General features: G+C 47.6%; 1 protein-coding gene across 1 annotated transcript; it reads left to right on the forward strand.

The window, feature by feature from the left end:
- The first annotated feature begins 780 nt into the window (after nt 1-780).
- HMOX2 (heme oxygenase 2) lies at nt 781-23,868 on the forward strand. The gene is made up of 6 exons (XM_046665965.1): nt 781-934; nt 19,510-19,636; nt 20,905-21,022; nt 21,416-21,907; nt 22,860-22,986; nt 23,077-23,868. The coding sequence occupies exons 2-6, from the start codon at nt 19,551-19,553 to the stop codon at nt 23,202-23,204; spliced, it is 951 nt and encodes a 316-aa protein (XP_046521921.1). The 5' UTR covers nt 781-934; nt 19,510-19,550; the 3' UTR covers nt 23,205-23,868.
- Nucleotides 23,869-24,582: the final 714 nt, after the last annotated feature.

A 24,582-nucleotide genomic window follows, 5' to 3' on the forward strand; every position in this document is an offset into this window, starting at 1 on the left:
TGTCTATCCATCCATCAACTATCTTATTTTTTGATGCATTTCAAGTAAGTTGCAGACATTAGTACCCTTCAACCTTAAACACTTCAGCGTACACATTATTAAGAGTTCAATATTTGTTTTTTAGGTTAATTTACATACTTTCTAATGTATTTTTGTATTTTCCTACAGCTTGCTTTTCCCCCTTTCTATTTAATGTCCTCCCTCAGGTGTCTGCTCTGCCTTTTTAACTGTGGCACAACACTATTGAATGGATGTGCCCCTGTCCACGCCCACCCCATCCTCTTCTAATGGACATTTAGGTTGTTTCAAGGTTTTCACCGAAAGGGAGTATCCTGTTAGGTGTTGCAATGACCTTCCTCGTTTGTGTCTCTTTGGGTTCTTGCAAGTGTTTCTCTAGAATAGCTACCCAGAAGTGAGACTGTTCGATCAAGGAAGATGCCCACTTTAAGAGAGTTGCTAAATTATCCCCCGCTTCCCCATAACTCCCACAAACACTGCATATTTCCCATACCTTTGTCAACACCGGACATGACCAGTCATTTAATCTGTAGCCAGCCGGATGGTTAAGAAAATGACGGGAAGCCAGAGTGGCGGAACGGAAAGGGCAGGTGGAGCCCCGCGCCAGAGGAGCCTGACTAGGCGGTGACATTGGGCCAGGGAAGCGCGTACCCCGGAGGCGTCCTCATAAACACCAGCTCTCAGGAATGCCACCCCTCAGCCCGAGCAACCTACTTCCGCGGAGGACCTGGACTCCCAGAGGGCAGCCACGCGCCGCCGCAGGGGCGTGTCCTCCGCAGGCCCCGCCCCCGCTGCGTGCGCACGTCGGCCGCCCTCGCGCCCGCCCGCTCGGCTGCGGCGGCCGCGGCTCCTGAGGGAGAAGGTGACGGACGCGGGGACGCGGGGACTGAAGGACGGTAGAGCGGACTCGTGGTCGGTGAGTGGCCCGCGCCCTGTCGGGCCTTCCCGCGGGCTCTTCGGCGGACCTCACCGGCCCGGACTCTGGGGAGCTGGGCTGGATGGGCCGCGGCCCCCTGCGTCCCCGGCGCGGCCTCGGGGAGACCCGGAGGGCGGGGCGGGGCGGGGGGCAGGGGACGGCCGGAAGCGGGGAAGCGGGGGAGGGGGCCCGGCGTAGGGGGCCCCGCTTCCTAGACTACCGTTCCGAGGCCCGGGGAGGCCCGAGCCGCCGTTCGCGCTGGTCCCCATTGGGCCCCCTCCCGGCGTCCAGAGTGCGCCGGGCGAGGTGACCCCGGGGTCGCCGCGTGTGCCGTTGGCGTTCCCGGCGCGGGGTGGTGCAGCCTCCGACCGCCCGGCCCGCGCGCCCGTCCCCCGTGGCCCGCGAGGACCCGGCCTGCCCGGGGTCGGAGGTCGCCCCGGCGTGGCGGGCTGTGGGCGGGGGCCGGGCCTTTGCCCTCCTTGCTCGTGACTCACCCCCGTCGGAAGGGCCCTTTGAGTCACTGTCGTGACTCCACTGGGGGCCCGCGGCCGCCGCGGTGCGGAGCGCAGAGTGGGAGGGATCGACGCCGGGGGCAGCCGGTCTGTCCGGGCAGGGAGGGCGCCTGTCGGGCCCTGGATGTAGGTATTGGCCTGGCAAGGGCGCAGGGCCCGTCTGGGTCACGCCGATTGCCTCGGTTCTGGTGAACCCGTTGCGTGGCCGGTGGCTGTCGTCCCTCGTCGTGTTAACGTTCAGGGCTCTGCAGCAGGCAAGGCGGAGCGTGATTGAAAACAAGGAACCTCGAACGGCGCTCCGCGGTTCAGGAAGCCCCCCTCGCGCTCGGCCCCTTCCAAAATTCTCTGAGGGGACGTTTCCCCACCTGTAAGATGGGCTTAATGAGGAGAATCGGTTCAGTGACTTGACCTGCATCCCACAACCAGGAAGACGGCGCAGATGGTCTTGGTCATCTGCCTCCGGATCCGCTGCTCTTTCCTGAACAGAGTTGTAGGGATTGGAAATGGATTCTGTTACTTAAACTGTCTTCCTCTTCCCCCTAAACTCTCCTCCTAAGTAGAAGGAAACGGAAACTTACTGGTTTTGTGTATTTGAATTTCTGGTATGGCATTAACCAGTGTGTTCTGATTAAAATTTTAACTCCCATGTTAAAAATTACGATTTTCCTTTTGTGAGGTGGGGGATAAGGAATATATATTAGTAAATCTGTGCTTTGTTCATTAGTTTTTTTTTTCAAGAAACATCCCAAGACAAAACATCACGAGCTTATCAGGAGCTCGCAGTTCACTTGGGCGTTTACAAGTTTACTTGGTGAAATTGGACAAAATTTCAGATGCAGCACCTAAGCCAACACTGGTGAGGGTGGGGGCATTCGAGGGGCTTTGGAAATGCGCACTGGTTGAGTGACCTCGTCTAACTGGGGATGTGAAGAGGAAAATCTGTGATTCCCCTGCTGTCTTGCTTGATTTGCTTTTTTTCCTTTGCTTGGGTCAGTAAGGTGAAATGCTGTGAGTCACCAGAGTCAGGAGTATGAGCTACGCTAGAAATGACAATGCCACAGAGAAAATGAGTTAGAGAAAATAGGGTATTAATTTGTTACCTTTAGCTCACTCCTTGTCGAGTCTGTTGAAAAGCAAAACTAGACAGCTGGGGCTTTTGGGCTACCTTCATCTTTTGGGCTTCCTTTAAAAACTGACTCCCTTGGGGACCAGCTCCATGGCCGAGTGGTTAAGTTCGCGAGCTCTGCTTTGGTGGCCGGTTGTTTCGCCAGTTCGGATCCTGGGCGCGGACATGGCACCACTCATCAAGCCATCCTGAGGCAGCGTCCCACATGCCACAACTAGGAGTACCCACAACTAAAAATATACAACTATGTGCTGGGGGGCTTTGGGGAGAAAAAGGAAAAATAAAATCTTTAAAAAACAAAAAAAAACTGACTCCATTTAGGGCAGTTGGGTTCTGTATCAGGGTTGCACCAAAACTGGAATATCACTCCTCCAAGAGGAAGTTATTTTTGAAAATTGGAATTATATATTTCAGTGTAAAATTTAGAATTCAGCTTGTCACTTCTTGGAGAGAAAAGAGATGAAAAACTTGAACTATAAATTACCTCCTTATATATTATGGGCCATAGTTGACTAAAAAGTTATAAATAGACTTTTAATGCAGTCTTTTTTTCTGATAGTAATTAATGGGAGAATTAAGAGGTTTGGGTCGCATCTTCTTTTGTGTTCAACATAGTGAAGGTTATCTGCTTTGTAACTTAATTTATTATGTTTGGTTTATTTGTGCAAAAACATTGGATGAAAGCTCTGTCTTTTGTTGTAATCTGAATAATTTCTCAGGATGTTTTTGCACTGCTGAGAAGCAGCGCCATTACCAGTTAATTCTTGCCAGCAATGAGAGAGAGAAATCTGTAATTGGAACAGTTAATATAACTGGTTATACAGAGATTCTTAACCTGAATTCTGAGTACATGGGTGAACTTGAGGGGCCTGTGGTTGCTCAGGAATGGGATAGGCAACATTTTTTATATGTGATTGTCTTGGAGAGAGAGTTTCCAAGGGCTTCTCAAAGGGATTTCCAACCCCAAAAAGACTATTTATTATATTCTGGCAAACACCCTTGCTACTCATCTTCAGAAGTGCATGTTTTTGAATTTATATCTTCAGATGAGGAGGTATGTGGGTAGAAGATTAGAGACTGAAACCCTAGGATTCCTTTGTAAACAACAGCCTTCCACTCAACACTAACTGCCATGGGGCATGTGTGAGTGCTTGTTTCCATGCACACAATGATCTAATCTGGTTAATAGGAATGGGGCAGCTAAACCACCCTCCCTGATTAGTGTGGCTGGGGCTCCAGATCTACCCCCAGGGACCTTTCAGTTAAGTGCGACTGATTGGAGTATGCACCTGTCCACAGAGTTAGAGTGTTGGGAATGGGGTGAGTTGAAGATACAGAAACCATATGCTTTTTGGAAGGTCAGGACATTTTCAAGAAGCTGCTGGACTATTGGAAACAAGGTATGAAAGAGTAGAGGGAGCCCTGGCCCAGCCGCTGGCAAGCCCTGGGCAAGTCCAGGAACAGTGGCTAATTTAGGACCAGCTTTCTTCTGCTGCTTTGGACATATAGGCCTAAGAGATGGGCCTAGAGCTGCCATCACTTCGCACATGCAGAGGAAAATGGGAGCTGTCTATTTCAAAGTGAGTATCCTAGCTCCCCTTCGCCACAGCCAGCAAACTCAGCTGAGCTCAGAGTTCCTAAGGGCACTGGAGGAGCTGACTGCCTGAGTCCCCAGCCCCGACTACCACTTCAACTCTGCATGCTCCACTGTACTTGCTTTATATATTGGCCTGCCCTGTAGGGCTTGGTTTAAAAAAAGTGGTGAGCGTGCCTCTCAGAGCTCTGGAGCACATGACTCTGCTCGCTCTTGGCTTATAAGCTGTTGGACAGTTGCTCTCTCTTTGTCTACCTTCTTTTTTCCTAAAGTTATTAATTATTGCCTAATCATGTCCTTAGTCAACAGTAGATGTTCTGGATTATTTGAATTTCTTCTTGATAATGATTAATGGAGATGATAATGTTTGACCAATTCTGAGGACAATTCTTGACAATTATAATTCTTGACAATTATAGCCATCTGCTTCATGTATCTTTAATTTGTGTAGTTTGTGAGTGCTGCCTCATGGAACAGAATGTTACTCAGTTTTACAGTGGCAAATTGCTGTTTGGTTTTTTCTTTTCAGTAAATTGTGATCACTGTAGTATTTTGCTTTTCCCCTTACGATAATGATAACCTAATCCCTTGGTGTGTTTCCTCCAAAATGTGCTTAGAGACAGGATGTGGGCTTGTTATGAGATTGTACAGCTATTGCCTTCTTTGGGTTGCCTGCTTCCCTAGAGCAACAAACATGAAGAGACCACTGCTGCGAAATCCCTTCTCTAAAGCCAACTGGGGAATAAAGGGTTTTCACAGAGGTGGACATTGGGAAATGTCAGGTGGTTTGTGCATGCATGGGGTGGAGAAGTGCTGGCAAGTGTGTGTTACCTTGACTGTTAAAATTTTACCTATACATTTCTTTGAAAAAACCAGTAAGGCAGTGTTCTGCTCCTATTCAGACTTTCAAAGTCCTTAAAACAAAATCTAAAAGGTATGTTCTCAGTACCTGTATCTGGAATGTAAGGAAGCCAGTTTAAAACCAATGCAATGCAACATTTCTCCTTCAGAAATGACACAGTGAATTATTTGAGCACAAAGCATCACATGCTTAGTGCCCCCATAAACTCATCTCACCCAGCACCCCCTGTCAGTAGAAATTTCTACAGTAAATATGCTGCTCAAAAATGCTTACTGACTAGCCAAACGTTTTTCTTATTTCTGGCATTTACTTTTAACTGTCTTCCTTGTCATCTGCACTTTGAGAATACCTTGATTTTTGAGAATACCTCATATTCTGGTGCCTTGCATTGGGCAGTAGGGGAAAAAGATAAATGAGCTGTTATCTGGAAAACAGACATATAAACAAATACTGTAACAGGATACAAGTGCCATAATAGATCATAGAAGGCTTGCTTATGTAGTTCTTAATGTAATTTCAGGCCTCAAAGATCATCAAGCTCATTGTTTTCTAGATCGTATTTCTAGAAGTAGCACAACCCCATTTTCGGAGGAAGTATAGCAAGGAGTAGGGGAGCTGCTCTGGCTGAAATGGGTGGGGGAGGCCCATAGCCTTTCATGCTTTGCCTGCTCTTAAATGCCATCTTCCCTGCAGCTCACTGAGAGTGCCTCTCATTTTATAAATGAGGATGTTGGAGTTCCAGGGAAGTCATATTATATAGCCAGCTAGTAAGAGACCTGGTAGTAGAACTTTGCTCTCCTGATTCTTAACTTACTTGTCAGTCAGCCACCAGACTGGTAAATGGCAATTAGATTTCTCCCAGTTTTATGTTCCATTCCACAAAGAAGTCAGTAAACACATTTCTGTCAGGGGCTTTGCCGCTGCCTGGCTTCGTTACTGAGCTTGCTTTAAAGCTTTTGCCTTGTAGAGATCCAAGTACGAATCAGTCCTATTCCCAGGAAGGTACTGTGACCTTTTTCATTGTGATCCATGGACAGTGCCAAGTTGCACCATCTGCTAACAGCCTCTTCTGTTTTCTGGTGGAAATTCAGTTTCCCAGAAATCTCTGTAGAGGATATTTGATGAAGGTGTGAAGCATGGTATCAAGACGAATCTCATCTCTCTCTCTGTAAGCTGATGAAGGGCTGAGAAACGTATTAGACTCATGTCCCTTCTTGAACTACCTTAGCACTGCTTCTGAGGTTCGAGCAGGATTTCTCAACCTCTGTGTCGTTGACATTTTGGGCTGGATAATTGGTGGTGGTGGTGGCGGCGGTTATGGTGGTGGTAAGTGTTTGTGTGTGTGAGCGTGCAGACTTGTGCTTGTGCTTTCTGTGCATTGTGGGATGTTGAGCAGCAACCCTGGCCTCTACCCACTAGATACCAGTAGCACAGCCTACCCCCTAGTTGTGACAATCAAACATGCCTCCAGACATTGCCAGATGTCCCTTGGGGGCAAAGTGGCCCCCAGCTGAAAACCACTGTGTTGGGGATTGATTGTCATGATACATAAATGCAAATCAGATTTGTCACAGTATCAAATAAGGTTTTCAGTTACCTAAACCTTTATAGTGATGAGCTGCTCTAAAGAAACAAAACAATAATGAGCCGTGTTCTCCATCCTGACTCTCTGTAGCATGAAGGGGTCTTCACCTAACTTGTGTTCAGAGTCTCCTTGAAAGAGTTTGAACTGTCTTCCTTTAGGTCCTTTTTAAAATTTATTTTGTTAGATGTTCCAAGGTTTTTCTTTTCCTTTCTTGAAATCTGGTATTATTAGAATACAGAAGTTTTATAAGAAAGCAGAGGTTTTTCATAGTGAGCCTTTACCTCAAAGTACCCAGGATAGATTTGATGCTACCTGAAGGGCCTCTCATAGAGATGAATATTTCCATTTCTTATCTAAAAGTATATGGGAACATTTGTTAACTTTAAATGACACTTTCTTTAGTTTATTAAACAGTGTCACATGACATGTCGTAGTTTTGTAAGTAATTGATTTTATTTAATTCTCATACCTACCTTGCAGAGTTGTTATTACTATCCTTACACATGAAGAAACTGAGACTCTGAGAAGTTAAGTAGTCTGGTCTGAGCTAAGGCCATCCAGCTGGTATACAGCAGAACCCGGGTCTGCTCTCTCTTGTACATAACTAGAGGCTGCACTTCAACCACATCCCTGTGCTGCTTCTCGGCCGGTGTGTGGCCAGTGGATTGTGGATTCTCTCTTGACTGGGCTTAGTTCAGGTAACATTTGTTGGGTGCCTACCATAGGTCGGCTCTAGAGATCATCTTCACTCATTCACTCTACTCTTTTGGTATCATATCAGCACATTAGTATTGTACTGTACAGAAAGGAATTCTGTGCGTATGCCTTCTATTCAACTTGTTGAACCTGAGGCCAGTCTGGTGGCACAGTGGTAAAGTTCGCACGTTCTGCTTCGGTGGCCTGGGGTTCACCAGTTTGGATCCCGGGTGCAGACCAGTGCACCGTGTATCAAGCCATGCTGTGGCAGGCATCCCACATATGAAAAAAACAGAGGAAGATGGGCACGGATGTTAGCTCAGGGCCAGTCTTCCTCAGCAAATAGAGGATGATTGGCGGCAGATGTTAGCTCAGGGCTAATTTTCCTAAAAAAATAAACAAAACACCAAAACCTTGTTGAAACCATCTTCTAGAAATTTAGAAATTTTGAGATGGAGAGATTCAGTCTCCATGTCATACGATGTATTGTTGTTTGTTGTTAGTGCCCTTGAGTCAATTCCAACTCTTAGCGCCCCTGTGTACAGCAGAGTAGAACCCTGGCCGGTCTTTTTTTTTTATATGAAGGCAATTTATTAACAGAAAAGAATTATTTGAGGACTCCTGTTCACAGATGGCGACCACGGTGACCCCCTTTCCTGTGGGTGCTATCAGAAGAGATGGGGGGTGACATCCTCCATCTGCCTGATCTTCATTCCAGAGTGGGGAAGGGCTTTGAGGGCTGACTGGCCCTTGGGCCTGTTTCCTGCTGTGGCCCAGAGTTTGATGTGGAGGGCAGTGATACCAAGCTCCTTGCACCTCTGGGCTACATCCTGGGCAGCCAACATGCCAGTGTATGGTGAGGATTCATCTTGGTCATCCTTCACCTTCATCCCGCCAGTCACACGGCAGATGGTTTCCTTGCCAGAAAGATGAGTGACATAGACAAAAGTGTCATTGAGGGATGCAAAGATACGGCAGAAACCAAATACATTTTCTCCTTCAGCCACCTGAGATCTGAGGCTGATGACCTGTTCTACCTTCTTTTCCTATCCCTTGCCCAGTGCCATTTCTGTACTTCTTCCTGCCCAGTCTTTCTGCACCATCCTCTCTCACCTTCTGGTCCTCTGTCAGACAATGCTCTGCTGTTTTTCACAGGGTTTTCATAGCCAGTTTTTTTGAAAGTGGGTGGCCAGGTCCTTCTTCCTCAGTCTTTCTAGTGTGGAAGCTCTGCTGAAACTTGTCCACCATGGGTGACTCGGCTGATATTTGACATACCAGTGGCATAACTTTCAACATCACAGCAATGTGCAGCCACCACCATATGACAACTGACAGACGGGTGCTGTGGTTCCCTGACCTGGAAACAAGCATGGGCCGTGGCTGTGAGAGCCCAAAATCTTAACCGCTAGACCTCCAGGGCTGACTCATAGGATCTATGTATACTGAAATACAAATACTTATATTTGTATCTAAATTAACAGTCACATGTGGTATTTATACAGACACTGAATTACTGCCACTGACTGTTGCATGGGGAGGCTGTGTCCTGTGAATTTTATACTACTGAGGAAAGTAAAGCACATGGCTGTAGAAATTTCACACATAGACCAGGCAGAATAATGTATGGTGATCTATTCTCTCTTCCCTTTGATCCTAGAAGGCTTCATTGAAGAGCTGGAGCATCTAGAAAGAGAGTTTAAGGGCATTTTGCTAAGTAAGCACTGTGCCACTTTGATTTTTCTTCCTTTTAAGTGTGGTTTTGAGGGATGTTGCTAGAATTTGTTACTAACAGTGAAGTTTATGAATGTTTTGTCTTTAAAAAAATAAGTTTCATTGAGTTAAAGATTATCCCTGTAAATCAGCTCTCATTCTGAGAGGCTTTTTAGAGTAGAAGAGAGGGCTGCTGTTATAACTAACTGCTGGTCATTTCACATTGCCTGCGATGTATTTTCTTTACACTCCTACCCCTGGCTGTTCCTGTGGGCCATTGTGATTCATGTACAAATCAGGCCAGATATACTGAAGGAAGAAAACAGTTGAGAACCCTCATTCCTAGGAGCTGTTGTTGCCTGGTTCATTAATATAGGGAACCAGACAGTAGGGTGGCAGCAGGCTGACTGCTCTGTGCCCCTGACCACTCCTCCACTGGAGGCAGGGCCTGCCGGTAACTCTAGGAAAGCCGAGCCTCTTATTCTGAGGAAGTCTGATAGCTGCTGCTGCTGGTCCCCTGCTACTGTAGACACAAGCCTGTGTAGGATGGGGCCAGCCTCTTGGAGTTACCAGTTCTTGGTCTGGGCCTGTTTCCGTACCCCCACCTCACCCCCCACCCCCACACTGCCAGAATCTAGGCAGTTACTGTGAAGAAGGCTGGGAATAATACCTAACTCGGTAGGCCTGTGGGAACATGTTAAGATCCCTTGCAGGTCCAAACAGATATAGGAGTCACCTCATTAGATTGACCAATGCCTTGAGCATTGCTAATCATAAATAAGAAGTTTATGTTGACATACTTCGATTCTTGAAACCAGATCTTCTATTTCTTGGTAGTTACTGTGGAGATGGGTGCTGTAGAGCTGTGCAGACTCTATTGTGACCTCCCCTTCGTGCAGGGATGCCCCGGAGCCTCTGGCTTCATTGTCCACCAAGGTCTCAGAGGTCTGGCTGCTTCCTCTAGGCATCGAGTGGTGGGGGATACATCCTCCCCTTTGGGACCAACCATCTCCAGCCTTGGCTTGCCCTGCTAGTCAACAAAAGCAGGGCTCACCAGAGAACAATCTCGAGTTGCCATGTAATCTGACTGAGCCAAGGTGAGTGTTGCAGGGATGGGCAGCAGCAGATTCTATATCTCCAAATGGGACCCTGAGCATTTACTTCTCAGAAATCATAGGATTGAGCTCGTTTCATACTGAAAAAACAAATGGCAGGCAGTGGCTTAGAAAACCCTCCACTGCACTTGTAAATGCAGTGTAGTAAAGCCTCGTTTCCATGCTACTCGTACTCTGTGATGACACCATACTAATCTCACATGCATGTGCCACTCTGAAGGTTAGCTGGGGACACAGGAGGAATCACTTTGCATTCAGAAGGACTCAGAGTTGGTCCCAGCTTGACTGTTAACTCTTTGAGTGACCTTGGCCATATTACTTAATTCTCTTGATCTGAGTTTCTTCATAGTCAATGGGACCCTGCTCGAAAGTGACTTAGCCTAATGTACCCAGGCCTGTTAGACTTTAGTCCATTGCTCTTCCTCTGCACCACCCTCTCCTGGGTGAACTTGAGGGCCTTCTGCCCCTGCAGGAATGCTGCTAAGGCTCTGTTGAGCCTGTTTGTAGAGAGGAAAGCACCTGGGAGCCCATAGCACTTCTAGGTTTTCCAAAATGGAAATGCTTCAAAATGGAGATGCTTCAGCAGAAGCATCTTAACTACCCACTCTTTCTCTCCATCTCCAAATGCTATTCATAGTCATCATTTATGAGAGACCTGAAGCCACAGGTGACAACTGTTGCACCTCAGTGGAAGGAAATAGGACTGACCCTACTTTTATCCACAGGACACATACTTTCAAGATTGTTCCAAAGTTGGAATAATTTTTGCTTGATAGTACCTAGGGGTGACCCGTGGTCTCGTCAGCATTTGCTCTCTTACAACCAGCTCTGTAGGATGTCTCTTGGCTAGGCTTTGTTCTTATAAAATCACAGCCTAACCATTTTAGAATTCAGTCAGGGCTTGGGTTCCCCTCCCCACCTTCCCGGGAGGTGCTTCTCATGGAACTAAAGAGTCTTTGTCTTCCCAGCCCTAAGACTGAGTCCTCTAGTGTAAGGTGAGGTGGCACTTTGAACAGGGCGGGTCTTGTATTTATTTCATTAATGGTAGGAAGTGCTCTTTACCGAAACTGGTCTTCAGCACCAGCAACAGTAGACTTCTTGCCCCTTCTCTGCGCTCTTTTGAATGTTTCAGGTTCTCAGTGTTTCAGGTCGTCCTCAGTGTCTGCTCTGAATGTTTGCTCAAGTGGATTTGAACATGCTAGAGATGAGCACACCTCCCTCCCCAGTAAAAAAAAAAAAGCCTACCGGAGAAGTCTTGGACTTCTGAGTGATGTCAGGTTTTGAGGTTTCTAAGAGGCTGTGCCGTTAGACTAGTCAGCAGTTGTTTTGCTTTCTGGTTGCTTCTTGCCCAAATGTACAAGTGTGTGTTTAATAAGTCTGATGCAAGGACCTTGTGTCCTTGGCCTCCCCACTTTTCCAGGATTCCTTGTCTGAACTTGCTCTTTATCATGAGGTTAATACTCATCCATTCAGTGAACAGTGTGATGGAATTCACCCAGTGATTAAAATGAGAGGAGTGACACTTGTGAATAAGATTTCCACAGGAGTGGCAGCGCCAGAGTTCAGAGGAGATCTCAGGCCATTTAGTTTATAAACTCAGAAGCTGTTGACCTAGATGATGTGGTTTCCTGAGGGTTTGGGGAGGCCCCTCTTATCAAGTGCCTTGTCGGGTTAGAGCTGATTCAACCCCATCCACTGCTCCCAACATCTGGCTCAGCCAGCATTGAGCAGCATCTGCAGTGTGTGTTTTCTAGTCGTAGTGGTCACGTGTCTCACCTCAGACAGAACAGGTATTCCCATGTCCTGACATTGCCAGAGAATGAGGGCTGAGTCAGAAGTCCTCAGGTGTGACCTGCACAGAATTATCTATGGATTCCATATTGTTCCTCAGTGTTTCATAATCACTCAGCTGCTCATTTTCATCAACAACTTTCTCAGTAAGACAACATTTGAGGCAGCATTACATTTTCATGAAACACTTGTACACACATTAGCTCATTTAGTCCTTACAGCACACTTGAGAATGTGGAGCAAAGAGAGTTTTGTTACCCTGTTTTATGGATGAGGAAATTCAGCCTTCAAGACGTTATGACTTACCTATAGCCATGGAGCTACTAAGCATTGGGACTCCAGATCTAAAACAGAATCTTTCTAGCTCTAAAGACCATGCCCTTTGTGCAGGGCCCAGCTACCTTTCCATTCCCAAAGGTGAGCTGGGTCTATAGCAATAATCAGCAGTGAGCGGGAGCCCAGACGTGGCTCCTGTAAACTGACAGGTCCACTGAGCTGCCGCCTGCCCAACATTCCAGTCTCCCTGAGGTTAGGGAGCAGGGCGGGGCCAGTCAGGTGGCTGTTTACCTCAGGCAGGAAACAGGTCGCACCTCTTCTGCACATCCATTCACCTGGGTGGGATGCAAATGGCTCTTGGTACACTACATCCAGGAACAGGGCTTCTTCCCCATGTTGAGAATTTCCTGATGTTTTAGCAAGGTCTGAAAAGCTCACCCAGAGTGTCTCCTAGGGTTGACTAGCTAGTAAACAGCTCTGGGTTCATTCTCAAGTCCTTTTGTATAACTTAACTTTTGTTATAAAATGGTTTCACGGTCTTCTGTCTTATTTGATCCTCCTAATAGTCTTCTGGTATTGAACACTGGTGAAAAATGGAGAGAACCAGAGAGATTTGGAACTCTGAAGAGATGCACTTTCCCGCCCTTGGCTTCCTCTCTCCTGCTCCTCTTCCCTCCACAGTAGCCCTAGCATTCTTTGCTCCCCAGATCATATGTACGGTGTTAGAATGTAGACATATTCAGAAAAGAACTTTTGTGGTGGTGAACAACCTACTTGTTTATATCTGCTGAGGCCTGATGGGAATATTTGGCACCATTAAGACTTGACTTGGCCTTAATTAAGACTTAAGACTTGACTTGATTGTGGTATTGTTAAACAGAGACAGGTATTCCCACAGAAAAGCCTTTAGGGGATATAGAGAGAAGGAAGAGATCCTGTAATCCAGGAAAAGGAGAGTTTGGGATTCTTGTATTCTGTGTTTACCATCTAAAAATATTTATGGGGCACATCTTGCACATGGTTTTTAAACTGTGACCCTCCTGAATGTTGCCATATAAGTGGGTGGGGTGAGATCATAGACAAAGATGTATACAAATGAAAGGTATTTGTTCAGCCAAAAGAGTGGAAAAAACACACATACTCACCCATGGGCTGTGGGAAGGAAGCTGCACCAACGACCAGGGACAGGCCTTCAGACAGAAGAAACCAGAGGCTTCATTACCTACAATACTGGCTAAGAAAAGGAGCCAGAGCCTGATGGAGTCCCGGCCCTCACAGGTACACAGGTGAGGAGCAGCCTCAGTGCTGGGCACTGGGGGAGTGGACTTGGAACTGGGCCTGTGTAGAGGGGTCAGGGAGGAGCTGTGGAGCCAGTGCCCAGCTCCGATGTGGAAAGAGCAGCTGCGGGCAGGTACTGCAGGAGACTCTTGGCCAGCTGGAGCCCAGCGATGGGAGCAGTGGACTCTGGAGGAGTAGCGGAGAAAACAACACAGGCAGGTAAATGCAGGAGCCAACCACCTGGGCCCTATAGGATGAGAATGGTCTTGGCCAGCTCTGAGGCATGGGAAATATACATAAGTCAGTAGTTAGAAAATGCACACCAGGAGAGAGAAAGAGAAGGAAGGGGATGGAGGGAGGTAGATCCAAAGAAAGATAAAACCAGATTTCATACCAGTTAATTCAGAAACATAGTACCCAATTAAAATTTTTATTATTTTACTTGATATTTTAAAATTTAACCAATATTTTCTTGTTACCCACATACACCTCCTTCATTTAGTTAGCTTTCTCAGTAGGCATTCCATTTGTGCATCTGAAACAGTTACAGCTCAGGTTGGAGAATCCCCAGGGTACTGAGCTGTGAGTGATTTGGAACATGGTATTGGACTCTGAGAATCTGAGTCTGAGGGAGTCTTGATGATCTGTCTTGTGGGAAGGTTTTGGTTTAACTAGGGAAACAAGACACTGGCACTTGCGGAAGCTGAAAAATAGTCACTTCTTAATGTGATGTCAGTTCTATACAGGAGTGAACTCTCAAGCCTCTAACAGCTGTGTAGGAAGCAGGCAGGGACTCTTGATGCCCAGCCACAAGCCATTCATCCAGGAGGGAGCAGCCACTTCCTTCCCTCTGGCTGTTTCCTCCTCTGCACATGTGGGTGACAACACTAGCTCATGTTGTGGGCATCCAGTGAAGTACAGTAGTGGGTCACAGTTGAATGTACCAATTCCAGATTCAAGCGGGAGAATTGTTCTAATTCCAGGGAGCTGGTCGCCCTGCCTTTCCTTCCCCCTCCTCCCACCTTCCTCTTGAGTGCTGGCTGACCTCAGCAAACAGCTCCCTTCCTTCAGTTGTGGTTTTCTGGGGCAGAGAAAAACAATGAGATTGAAAAAGAAAATTGTTATAGATGAAGTCTTGTGTTGTTTTTGTTTTTTCTTAAGATTTTATTTTTCCTTTTTCTCCCTAAAGTGTTTCCAGTGCATAGTTGTATATTTTTACTTATGGATCCTTCTAGTTGTGGCATGTGGGACGCTGCCTCAGGATGGCTTGATGAGTGGTGCCATGTCCGCGCCCAGGATCCGAACTGGCGAAACCCTGGGCCACCGGAGCGGAGTGCATGAACTTAACCACTTGGCCCGGGGCCAGCCCCATAGATGAAGTCTTTATTGTGCCTTTTTGAATCACCGGATGAGGAATGAGTGATGGAGTCCTTGCATATGTTTCTGTCTGGTGGCAGTGCACTAAGCTGACACCTTCTGAGATTTGCTGGACCTGAGTCTCCATGGAGGAAGATTTAACATCGTTGAACATGTCTGTTCTTTTACAAGCCCTAGTGCCTTGAGCCTGCAATTTACCAGGAGCGGTGGCTTTGAAATGAGTGTTCTGGATCTATTGGCAGGACTACAGGAACCTCTTTTGCTGGAAGGAACATGGGTGATAGGTTGTTGCCACTTCTGTCAGATCAGGTGTGGAAGAGAAAACTAGTAGCCATCAAGTGAATGGCTAGGAGTACAGGAATTTTGGAGTTATGGAGGCAGATTTTATAAACAGAGGGTCACAGTTTTCTAGAGTTAGAAGAGAAAGAGGGCACATTGACCTTTCTGGAATTTGTAAAGGGCCCAGGGGACTTCCTGTTGACTAGTTAGCACAGTGCAGGATTCTAGCTGGGTTGCTTGCTCCAGTTCCTCTCTTTCTGTCTCTCTGTCCCTCTTTCTCCTTCTACTCTGCCTTTCCCTCCCCCTTTTCAAGAGAGTTGAGCCACTTTATATAAAAGATGGAGCCAATTGGCTAAAAAGTCCAACAAATAGTAAGTATTTGTAGCTTTCCAAATTTCCTTCCTGTCATCATCAGTATACTTACATACTTTTTCACATAGTTGTAGTCAGTATTTGGGTCCTTTTTTTAAGAAATAAGTTTATGTAGACTTTTCCATGCGTGGATGCATCCCATCAGCTTGTTGCAGCTGTGCCAGGATTCCACTGTTTGCTGTTGTTTGAGCAGTCCTACTCTATATTGTTAAGCTGTGTGACTTTTTTCTAATGTCATAGGGCTATTCCACATTTTGGTATGGATTACTGTTAGTACTTCTTGAAGTGAATGTACTGGAGTGGAATCTTTTTGTTGTTTTTGTTACGGAGTGGGGCAGCCTGTTGTCGATAATGAGAAGGTGAAGTCTAGAAAGATTCTACATTTACGATTTGGTCTCTGATTTTCTAGGAATTCCAGTGGTTCCTGCAAAGAAAAAAGAATTCAAGTGTAGAGGTCGGCCAGACTGAGTTTAGACATGTAGCTTTTCAGAGAATGCAGTGAAATCTGTTTCTGATGTTGCAAGACAGCTTCTGAATGCTGCACTATGTGGCCAGTCCCTTGAAGAACAGTGACCAGGCCATAGGGGTAGACACAGGCTGCCTCCCCTGGCACCCAGCCTGTGTGGGTTGAATGTACCAACAGAGCCTTCCTAAGCAGCACCCCCCACCCCGCACACAGATGGTGCTTTTAGCCTGCACTAAGGACACACTATTTTTGCTGCTGGGGTAGGATAAGCTGGTATCTATTTTTCCTTCAAAGCAAAATCGTTAAATCATGTTTTGAGTTTAGAAGACTCTTGAAGTAGTGGACATCAGATTACTTTTCAGTTTTTTTTTTTTAACTGCATATTGTTGACAGTATGCATTAGACCATTGCCTACCTGCCTTCTTTCCTTTAGGTTTTTTATTCAACAAGTGTTTGTTTTCCAGGCCCTGGAGCTACAGCAGTGAAACAGACAGCTGTGGCCCTGCCCCTGGGGCCAAAGTTAGGCCTTCTGCCAGGTGGGAGGAGGGAATTGGGGCTCTCAGGCAGGACTGAGGTGAAAGAGAGTGGGCAGAGTGTGCCTAAGGGGAGACTGGCACAGATAAATTGCTACTGAACAAAAGAAAATGCCAAGGTGGGCATCTGTGGAAGCAACATTCTCTTCCCCTGTGTTTTATTTAAGAGAAGCAAAAGGCCTTGTTGCTTGAGCAAGACTGCACCCTCCCAGAGCATGCAGTTATTATCCAGTGAAACAGTTAATGATCAGATTTAATCACGTACACAGTCACTATTGTGCAGCATAATTAGGTGCAAGAAGTTTACTGTTACTGCAGTTGGTAACCTAGGCAACCAGATTGCACTTGTTCTTGCTTTTGCCCACTTTTAGTTTCACCTGCAAGCAGCTTGAGGGCTGCAGTCCTCAGGTGCCTGGAGTGTGACCTTAGCACAGCCATGTGTTCTGCCACCTATCTAAAGACTCTGAGACCTTTTACTGCACCCTTCTCTCCTCTAGGTGTCCCAGAGCTCCCATCCCAGCACCCTCTCCTCTCTGCAGCCAACCTGAGTGCTGAGCAGCTCGGGACAAATCTTGGCTCTCAGGATGTCCAAGGGTGTGGAGCTCAGATGTTCTTTCTTAAAAGTCTATAAAACGAGATTAGCATGAACAAGCCGGTGTGGGGGTTATTCTGCAGCTGGCAAAGTCTGCCTTGGCCCCTGGGTAAAAGCACTCATAGCTGGGCAGCCTTACGTGCTCTCTGCGGTCTGTCCCATTTCTACTTTGTTCATATTGTTCCTTGTTCTAGATGCCCTTCCTCTCCCCCACCCTAAATGCTGTCTGTAGTTGAGGGTCCTGGGTAATTTCTCCCTTCTCCAGGAAGCCTCTCAGAATACTCTTCCTTCATGTGATGACCACCCTACCTTTGCATTCTGGACTTAACGTTAATGCACGGTACAATTCATCAGCATTATCGGAGAGGAGAGTATGTTTGATTGGGAGTCAAGAGAAGATCCCCATTTTCTATATATTCTGCTATTTTCTTTTTTTCCCCCAGCTTTATCGAGATATAATTGACGAAATTGTAATATGTTTAAAGTCTACAATATGATGATTTGATATACGCATACATTGTGAAAGGATTCCCACAATCAAGTGAATTAACACATCCATCACCACACATATTTACCTCTTCTTTTTAGTGAGAATGTTTAAGATCTACTCAGCAAATTTCACTTATGTAATGCAGTATTGTCAACTAGTCACCACTGCTATTCATTAGATCCTCAGACAATATTCATCTTTTAACTGAAATTTTGTACCCTTTTACCAACCTCTTCCCATTATGCCACTCTCAGCCCCTGGCAACCACCATTCTACTCTAAGAGTTCAACCTTTTTTTTTTTTTTTTTTTCAAAATTCCACATGTATGTGATACCATGCATAGCTTTCTCTGTCTGGCTTATTTTACTTTATGCTATTTATTTTCTAAGCATTTTTGGACAACATCAGTGAGCCTCAATCAAAATACAAGTCCAAACAATCATGTCTGGTATTTACTGAGTGCTTACTACGTGCACGTACTGCGCTAAAAGCCTTACCTTCTGTGCTCTCATTTAATCTGCCCTATCGTTAATCCCATTGTATAAAGGCTAAATCTATAGGCAAGAGAAGGTTCAGAAAGATCATGTTGAGCAAACCATGCATTATAATATTCCAAAAGCTAATGGAGAAGATGTAACTACATGCCTAAAGAGAAACTCAAAAAGGATATTTACCAACACATTAACAGTGGTTATATCTGTGGGTTTAGAGAGGGGTGGTTTTTGTTTTCTTCATTATACCTTTGAAGGACCATTTCTTACATGTCTTTGTCCCCGTCGACACCTATTTCTGGATGGAACACATAGGAAATGGTCAGTGAATAGATACTGGTTGAGGTAGAAAATGAAGGTGTCTTCTTTCTGTGACTTGATTTGGCCCCAATTTTGGTAGCTCTGGTTTCATGAATTACTTTTTAGTTGTTGGTGCAACAGTGCTGCTATTCATCTGGAAAGTTCCCCAGATGTGCTGCCCCTCTGCACTGCCAGAGTGGAGGCCTCTAGGGGTGGAGGAGGAGCTTGTCGTGTTGTGGGACTGTATTTCTCTGGCTGACGAAGGCTCAGCCCTGGCAGCAGGCACCGAGAACTGATTGGCCAGCTTGTGTGTTTTCCTTCAGCCCTGCGGAGTCTGGAGTAGGCTGGGGAGTGTCTGCTTGCTTGGTGACTCAGTGTAGCTGATGTAGGTTGTCCTCTGCTTTAAAGCAGAGCAACTTGAGCAGCCTGGCTTAATGTTCCAGTTAGTGCCCAGCTCTGCTGCTCTCTGCACAAGGCCACCCAACCCTTAACAGGTAGGACCAGCTGGTTTCAGATGCGCTTGCTGCCAAACTCAGAGCTACTGCGCCATTGCTTTTTTTACTTAAAGCTTTATCTGTGATGTTTTCTTAGTTATTTTATGTTTTAGGTAACTTTTAATTTTGATATAATTTCAGTCCACACAGAACAGTTGGAAGACTAGTACAAAGAACTCTTGTGTACCTTTTATCCAGATGCACCATCAGCATTTTGCCTCATTTGCTTTACTTGTGGCTGTCCTCCCTCCCTCCCTATCTCTCTCTACGTATATGTGTGTATACACACACACACACACATTTTCTGAACCATCTGACAATAGTTGCAGACTTTGTGTCCCTTTACTTTTGAAAACCTCAGTATGTATTTCCTAAAACATGGACATTCTCTTACATAATCACAGTACAATTATAAAAAACAGCAAGTTCAACATCAGTACAATGTTATTACCTAATCCACCGTCCATATTCAGATACAGTCACAGTAATGGCAGAGCTTTATTTTTAAAGAAAACAGTCCTGAGGCATGTGGGTGACTCCTTGGTTATGTTGGCTCAGAGGAGAGCAGAACCAGCAGGTGTTTGGGGGAAGTGACTGCTGTGAGCGCCACGTCACCAGCTCCTCATGTCTCTACAGGACCAGAGAAGTGAGAGCAGCAAGAACTACACTCAGCAACCATGTCAGTGGAACTGGAGACCTCAGAGGGGGTGGATGAGTCAGAGAAAAAGAGCTCTGGGACCCCAGAAAAAGAAAACCACACCAGGTGAGCAATGGGGGCTGGTTGAGTTGTCAGGTGGGCCCAGAGCCCAGCTTTGTGTGCTGGAGGCACCAGGCTGTGGTCAGGGGCCTTGCTGTTGTGGCCCCCAGGATGCCTGGTTGGAACTGCAGAGACAGCATACTGCACCCTGGACTGCTCAGCACTTCCCTGTTCCTTCCCGAGGAGGCAAGAGAGGCACTGCCAGGAGTGCTGAGTGACAGTGTTGGACGGTACTTCTAGTCCTGTAGGTTAAAAGCCTCGGCGTTTTTGGCATCTGGGGTGAGAAAGGGTAATCAGAGGCAAAGCTGGCACTTTTTCTAGTGTCTTCCATCTCTCAGAATGTGGGAGCAACTCTAACTCCAGAGGTTTTTCTTACTGGCTAGGGCCTGTTCACACTAAGCCTCAAGTTAGTGGGGTCTCTTCTTGATCATTCTTAGCCTCTTGTTATAGCCTTGTCATTGGCAAAGTTCTTTTTTCATATCTTGAAATAATTGCTAATAATAAATAACTCTCAGCACATGGGTGATACGAGCTAATCTCCTAAAGAAGCCAGCAGAGGCTGGGTTGTGAGAGGCCAAGTTTTTCTCACTCTAGTGGATGATTGTGTGGACACACGTGAGCCCCTGCCCAGTGCTACCATTTAGGGTCATGTGTTCTTTAGAGCCTTGTCCAGTATTGGCTACTGGCATCTATTGACACAACTTTATCCTGTGTAATTTTGTTAAGCAGCACAAACCTGGGTCCTGGCTCCAACCTCCCCAGTCTTTGTTTCATTCTCATCATCCTACCTCTGGGCCCAGCCACATGTAGTCCTGAAGAGGCTAGGAGTCCAAGGTGGGAGGAAGGCAGCAGGGCTGCCTCAGGAGATCCATGGTCAGTCCTTCACAGTGGTGTGGCTTCCAGGAGACATGTTCCCAAAGGCTGGCTGTTCCCTGGAGAAGCCAGCAAACACTGGTGGTATTAGAAGTGTGTGTTTCTTCAGGCACTAGGTGGCAACAGAAGCAAAGCATCCTTCTTTTGAGTGGTTCAGAGAGACATGGATACTGTTGAAGAGTAGGCCATAGACATCCCACATGTCACCCAAGTCCTTGGGGCAGACTCGGGTTTGCCTGCGCCTTGCTCCCTGGCAAGACCCTGTGTCCATACTAGAGTTGAGTTTCTGAATGGCCCCTGCCTCCAGCTCAGTGAGTGGACACCCTGGAGCTGGGAAGGGCTTAATTCACCCATGCAGCCATGCATGCATATGCGCATGCACACACACCCTCTCTCCACAGGATGGCTGACCTCTCCGAGCTCCTGAAGGAAGGGACCAAGGAAGCACACGACCAGGCAGAAAACACCAAGTTTGTCAAGGACTTCTTGAAAGGCAACATTAAGAAGGAGCTGTTTAAGGTTTGTGCCCTAGTCACAGACGGGTCGTGTTGGAGGCCTTAGTCCTGCAAGCAAGGTCCCCCTGGAGCTGCTCCGAGGGGGAAGCTGGCCCTTTCTCCACACTCCGCTCTTTCTTGATGTCAGGCTGTGGTTTTCCGGGCTTAAATGGAATAACAAAGTGATGTAAAGGAAGCAAAAGTGTCCACATTCCAAAGAATTCACCATGTCCTTCCTTTAAGGAACAGTTTCCTGGGTATGTGAAATAATTCACTATATAAAAACAAGCATTTGGGGGTTGGAAAGGGGGCTGCTGCCCAAGCCTTTGTCTCCAGCTGCTCGAATGTGGTGGGCTCGGGAGTTGCTGGCCAGGGCTTGCAGCCCTTTCCCATGGTCTCCTCCCATCACCCTCAACAGCTGGCCACTACTGCACTTTACTTCACATACTCAGCCCTCGAGGAGGAAATGGACCGCAACAAGGACCACCCAGCCTTTGCCCCCTTGTACTTCCCCTTGGAGCTTCACCGGAAGGAGGCCCTGACCAAGGACATGGAGTATTTCTTTGGTGAGGACTGGGAGGAGCAGGTGCAGTGCTCTGAGGCTGCCCGAAAGTATGTGGAGCGGATCCACTACGTGGGGCAGAATGAGCCGGAGCTGCTGGTTGCCCACGCCTACACCCGCTACATGGGGGACCTCTCGGGGGGCCAAGTGCTAAAGAAGGTGGCCCAGCGGGCACTGAAACTCCCTAGCACGGGGGAAGGGACCCAGTTCTACCTGTTTGAGAATGTGGATAACGCGCAGCAGTTCAAGCAGTTGTATCGGGCCAGGATGAACGCATTGGACCTGAACTTGAAGACCAAAGAAAAGATCGTGGAGGAAGCCAACAAGGCCTTCGAGTACAACATGCAGGTACTGCTGGGGGCCAGGTGGGAAGGGGGCCTCCGATGACAGGAGCCAATCCACAGCTGCCTGAACGGGCATCAGTACATTAGGACAGAAGAGCTAGAGCCTGCCAAAAAGGAAGTCGAGGGACGAAATAGGCCACAGAGGGCGAGCCCAGTGGTGGCTCTGCCTTGTTTGAGACACAGCTTGTGTTTTGGGAAGGTGGGCCTCCAGCATGTAGAAGTGTTGGGGAGAATGGAGCTGTCTCCCTCCTTCTCACCATAGCATTCTGTTCTTGAGGAATAGATTTACTCCTTTTTAGTAAGGGGTGCTATGAAAAGTCCTGCTTGGTAAGTTCAGGAAGAGAACCAAGGAGAGTGAGGAGCGTAACTCAGATTACAAGTAGCCCTTAGATGGTGCTGAGCCTGCGGAGGCTGATTCTATGCTCAGAGCCCAGACTAGACCTCAGCACCAGGAGAGTGGCCACTGGGGGAGTGAAGTGCCAGCCTGACCACAGGCCCGTCATCCCTCTGGTCTGACACATCAGCAGGCCTCTGAGAGCCACTCAAGATGGGTGCGCCCTGCCAGGGCCTCATTCTCCAATGTTGTTCTTTTTCCATCCTTTGTTGCTAAGAATACCCAGCAACTGGAAGTGGGTAAGTCTGTGTGCTTACATGGTGTTTGTGCACAGTGCTTTTGCTTTCTCCTCTCTCTGCCCTGATATTTTCAGTGTCCAGGGAAGATCCACCACAGTCAGCACTTGTGGGGTGCCAGGCAGCACAGGTACAGCCACCCCTCCCAGAGCTCGTGCTAGGGAGAAGTGCCAGGGCAGTGCGGCCACCCCCAGCATTGATTGGGCTGCTGGTTTGCACTCTTGAGCAAGCCTCACCTGCTCCAGCTCCCTCTGCATGGGGGACATTTTCTCTGAAAGCAGAGTATACAAAGTCCAGTGATGGCTGTCAATCCTCTGTTCCTGCAGATATTCAATGAACTGGACCACGCTGGCTCCTTGCTAGCCAACGAGACCCTGGAGGATGGGCTCCCTTTGCATGATGGGAAAGGAGATATGGGTAAATGCCCCTACTATGCTGCTAAACAAGACAAAGGTAGGTCTTGCGTGTCCCGAGCTCCCTCCCAGGGTGAGCATATCAGCATCCCCCACTGATGCGATGTCCCCTGTTGGTACTGCCATACAGGTGTCCTGGAGGGCAGCAGCTGTCCCTTCCAAACAGCCATGGCTGTGCTGAGCAAGCCCAGCCTCCAGTTCATTCTGGCCGTCGGTGTGGCCCTGGCTGCTGGCCTCTTGGCCTGGTACTACATGTGAAGGACCCATCACACCATGCTCGCACCGTCCTCCTGAGTGACCACTGGCCCACCCCCACCCCCAACCGGGACTAAACTACCACCTCAGGTGACTTTTTCTTAATGCTGGGTTTGAGAAAACAAGCAACCAATAAAAGCCAGATGCTGAAGCCTCTATCTGTCAGCATCCTCTTGGCAGGTCAAATGCTGAGCTGGGTTCAAGCCCATCCTCCCTGCAGCCCCCAGGCTATAGCACCAGGAGCAGCCAGTGCAGCTCACCGGGCTGACCTGGGCCTCTGGAACCAGCTCTGCTCCCTGGGCACCCACACCTCTGACCCGAGGCTCGTTCCCGTTGTTCTTCCTTGTGTCGGCATTTAAATGGAGATTTTCCCCGTCCTGGGAGCAGAGCACTCAGCAACCCTAGGCTGCCATAGCTATGTGGGAGGGAGGGGGGCCTCTCCAGATGCTGCTGTTCTACTGTGGGGCCTCTCCCCAGGGTCAGGGGGAGCTAAGAGGGGCAGAGGCCAAGCTTGCACCCTGCCTCAGCGGCCCTGGGAGCCATGTCCTGGGTAGCCGTGCTCGTCCCTCTCAAGCAGAAACCCCTGAGAGGGCTCTGTTCAGCTGTGACCTCTCTTCTCTGCCCTGTGTAAATGCTACAGCACTCAATAAAGCGGACTCTAACAGCTGCCTCCATACTTCCTTCTCGCCGCTCCCATGCAGCCCCCTCCAGCCCTTCCTGTGTTCCCAACACTGCTGTCACCTTCCCACAGCCCTCCTCTCCAGGGCAACGTCACTCTGACTGTCTCACAAAGACCCTTCAAGTCTACGTGGTCCTGTGGTTTTCTGACTCTCAGAAGTGCTTTGGAGGTTTTCTACTTTTTGAAATTTTTTTTATAAATTAGGATAAAAAATTATATGCTTGTATTATATAACAATTCATTGTCTAAAATAGAAATGACTTATTTTTATTACTAGGCGTCTGTTACCTGTTTTATATATTAAGGATGTGCAAAAGTTTAATTCACAAGAGTTAAATGGTGGGGAAACTTTGTTCGACTACTGACCAAGCCTATGCACCTTCACAGTTCAGATGAGAGGTAGGGGCAGAGCAGGCCCAGAACCTAGGGGTCCAGACTGCCTGCCCCCTGTTAGCCTTGAGACCAGAAGCCTCAGCCCCAGTGGCTCTGTCTTGCTTGAGGGAGTGAGAACCTGCCTACAAGGTGGGATGACCCTGAGTTCGAGCTAGGAGCTCCAGCTGAAGGTCCCGTGAGCAGATGCCAAGGTGTGGACATGGGTGAAACCAGTATCAGAGATAGTAAGGTGACCTTACAGCCCTGTGAAGCCAACTCATGCCCTGGCCCGGCACAGCTGGAATCCCAGTCCTCATCCACACTGGACTC

This window comes from Equus quagga, chromosome 7, assembly GCF_021613505.1.
Source record: "Equus quagga isolate Etosha38 chromosome 7, UCLA_HA_Equagga_1.0, whole genome shotgun sequence".
In the NCBI taxonomy this organism is placed as follows: Eukaryota; Metazoa; Chordata; class Mammalia; order Perissodactyla; family Equidae; genus Equus; species Equus quagga.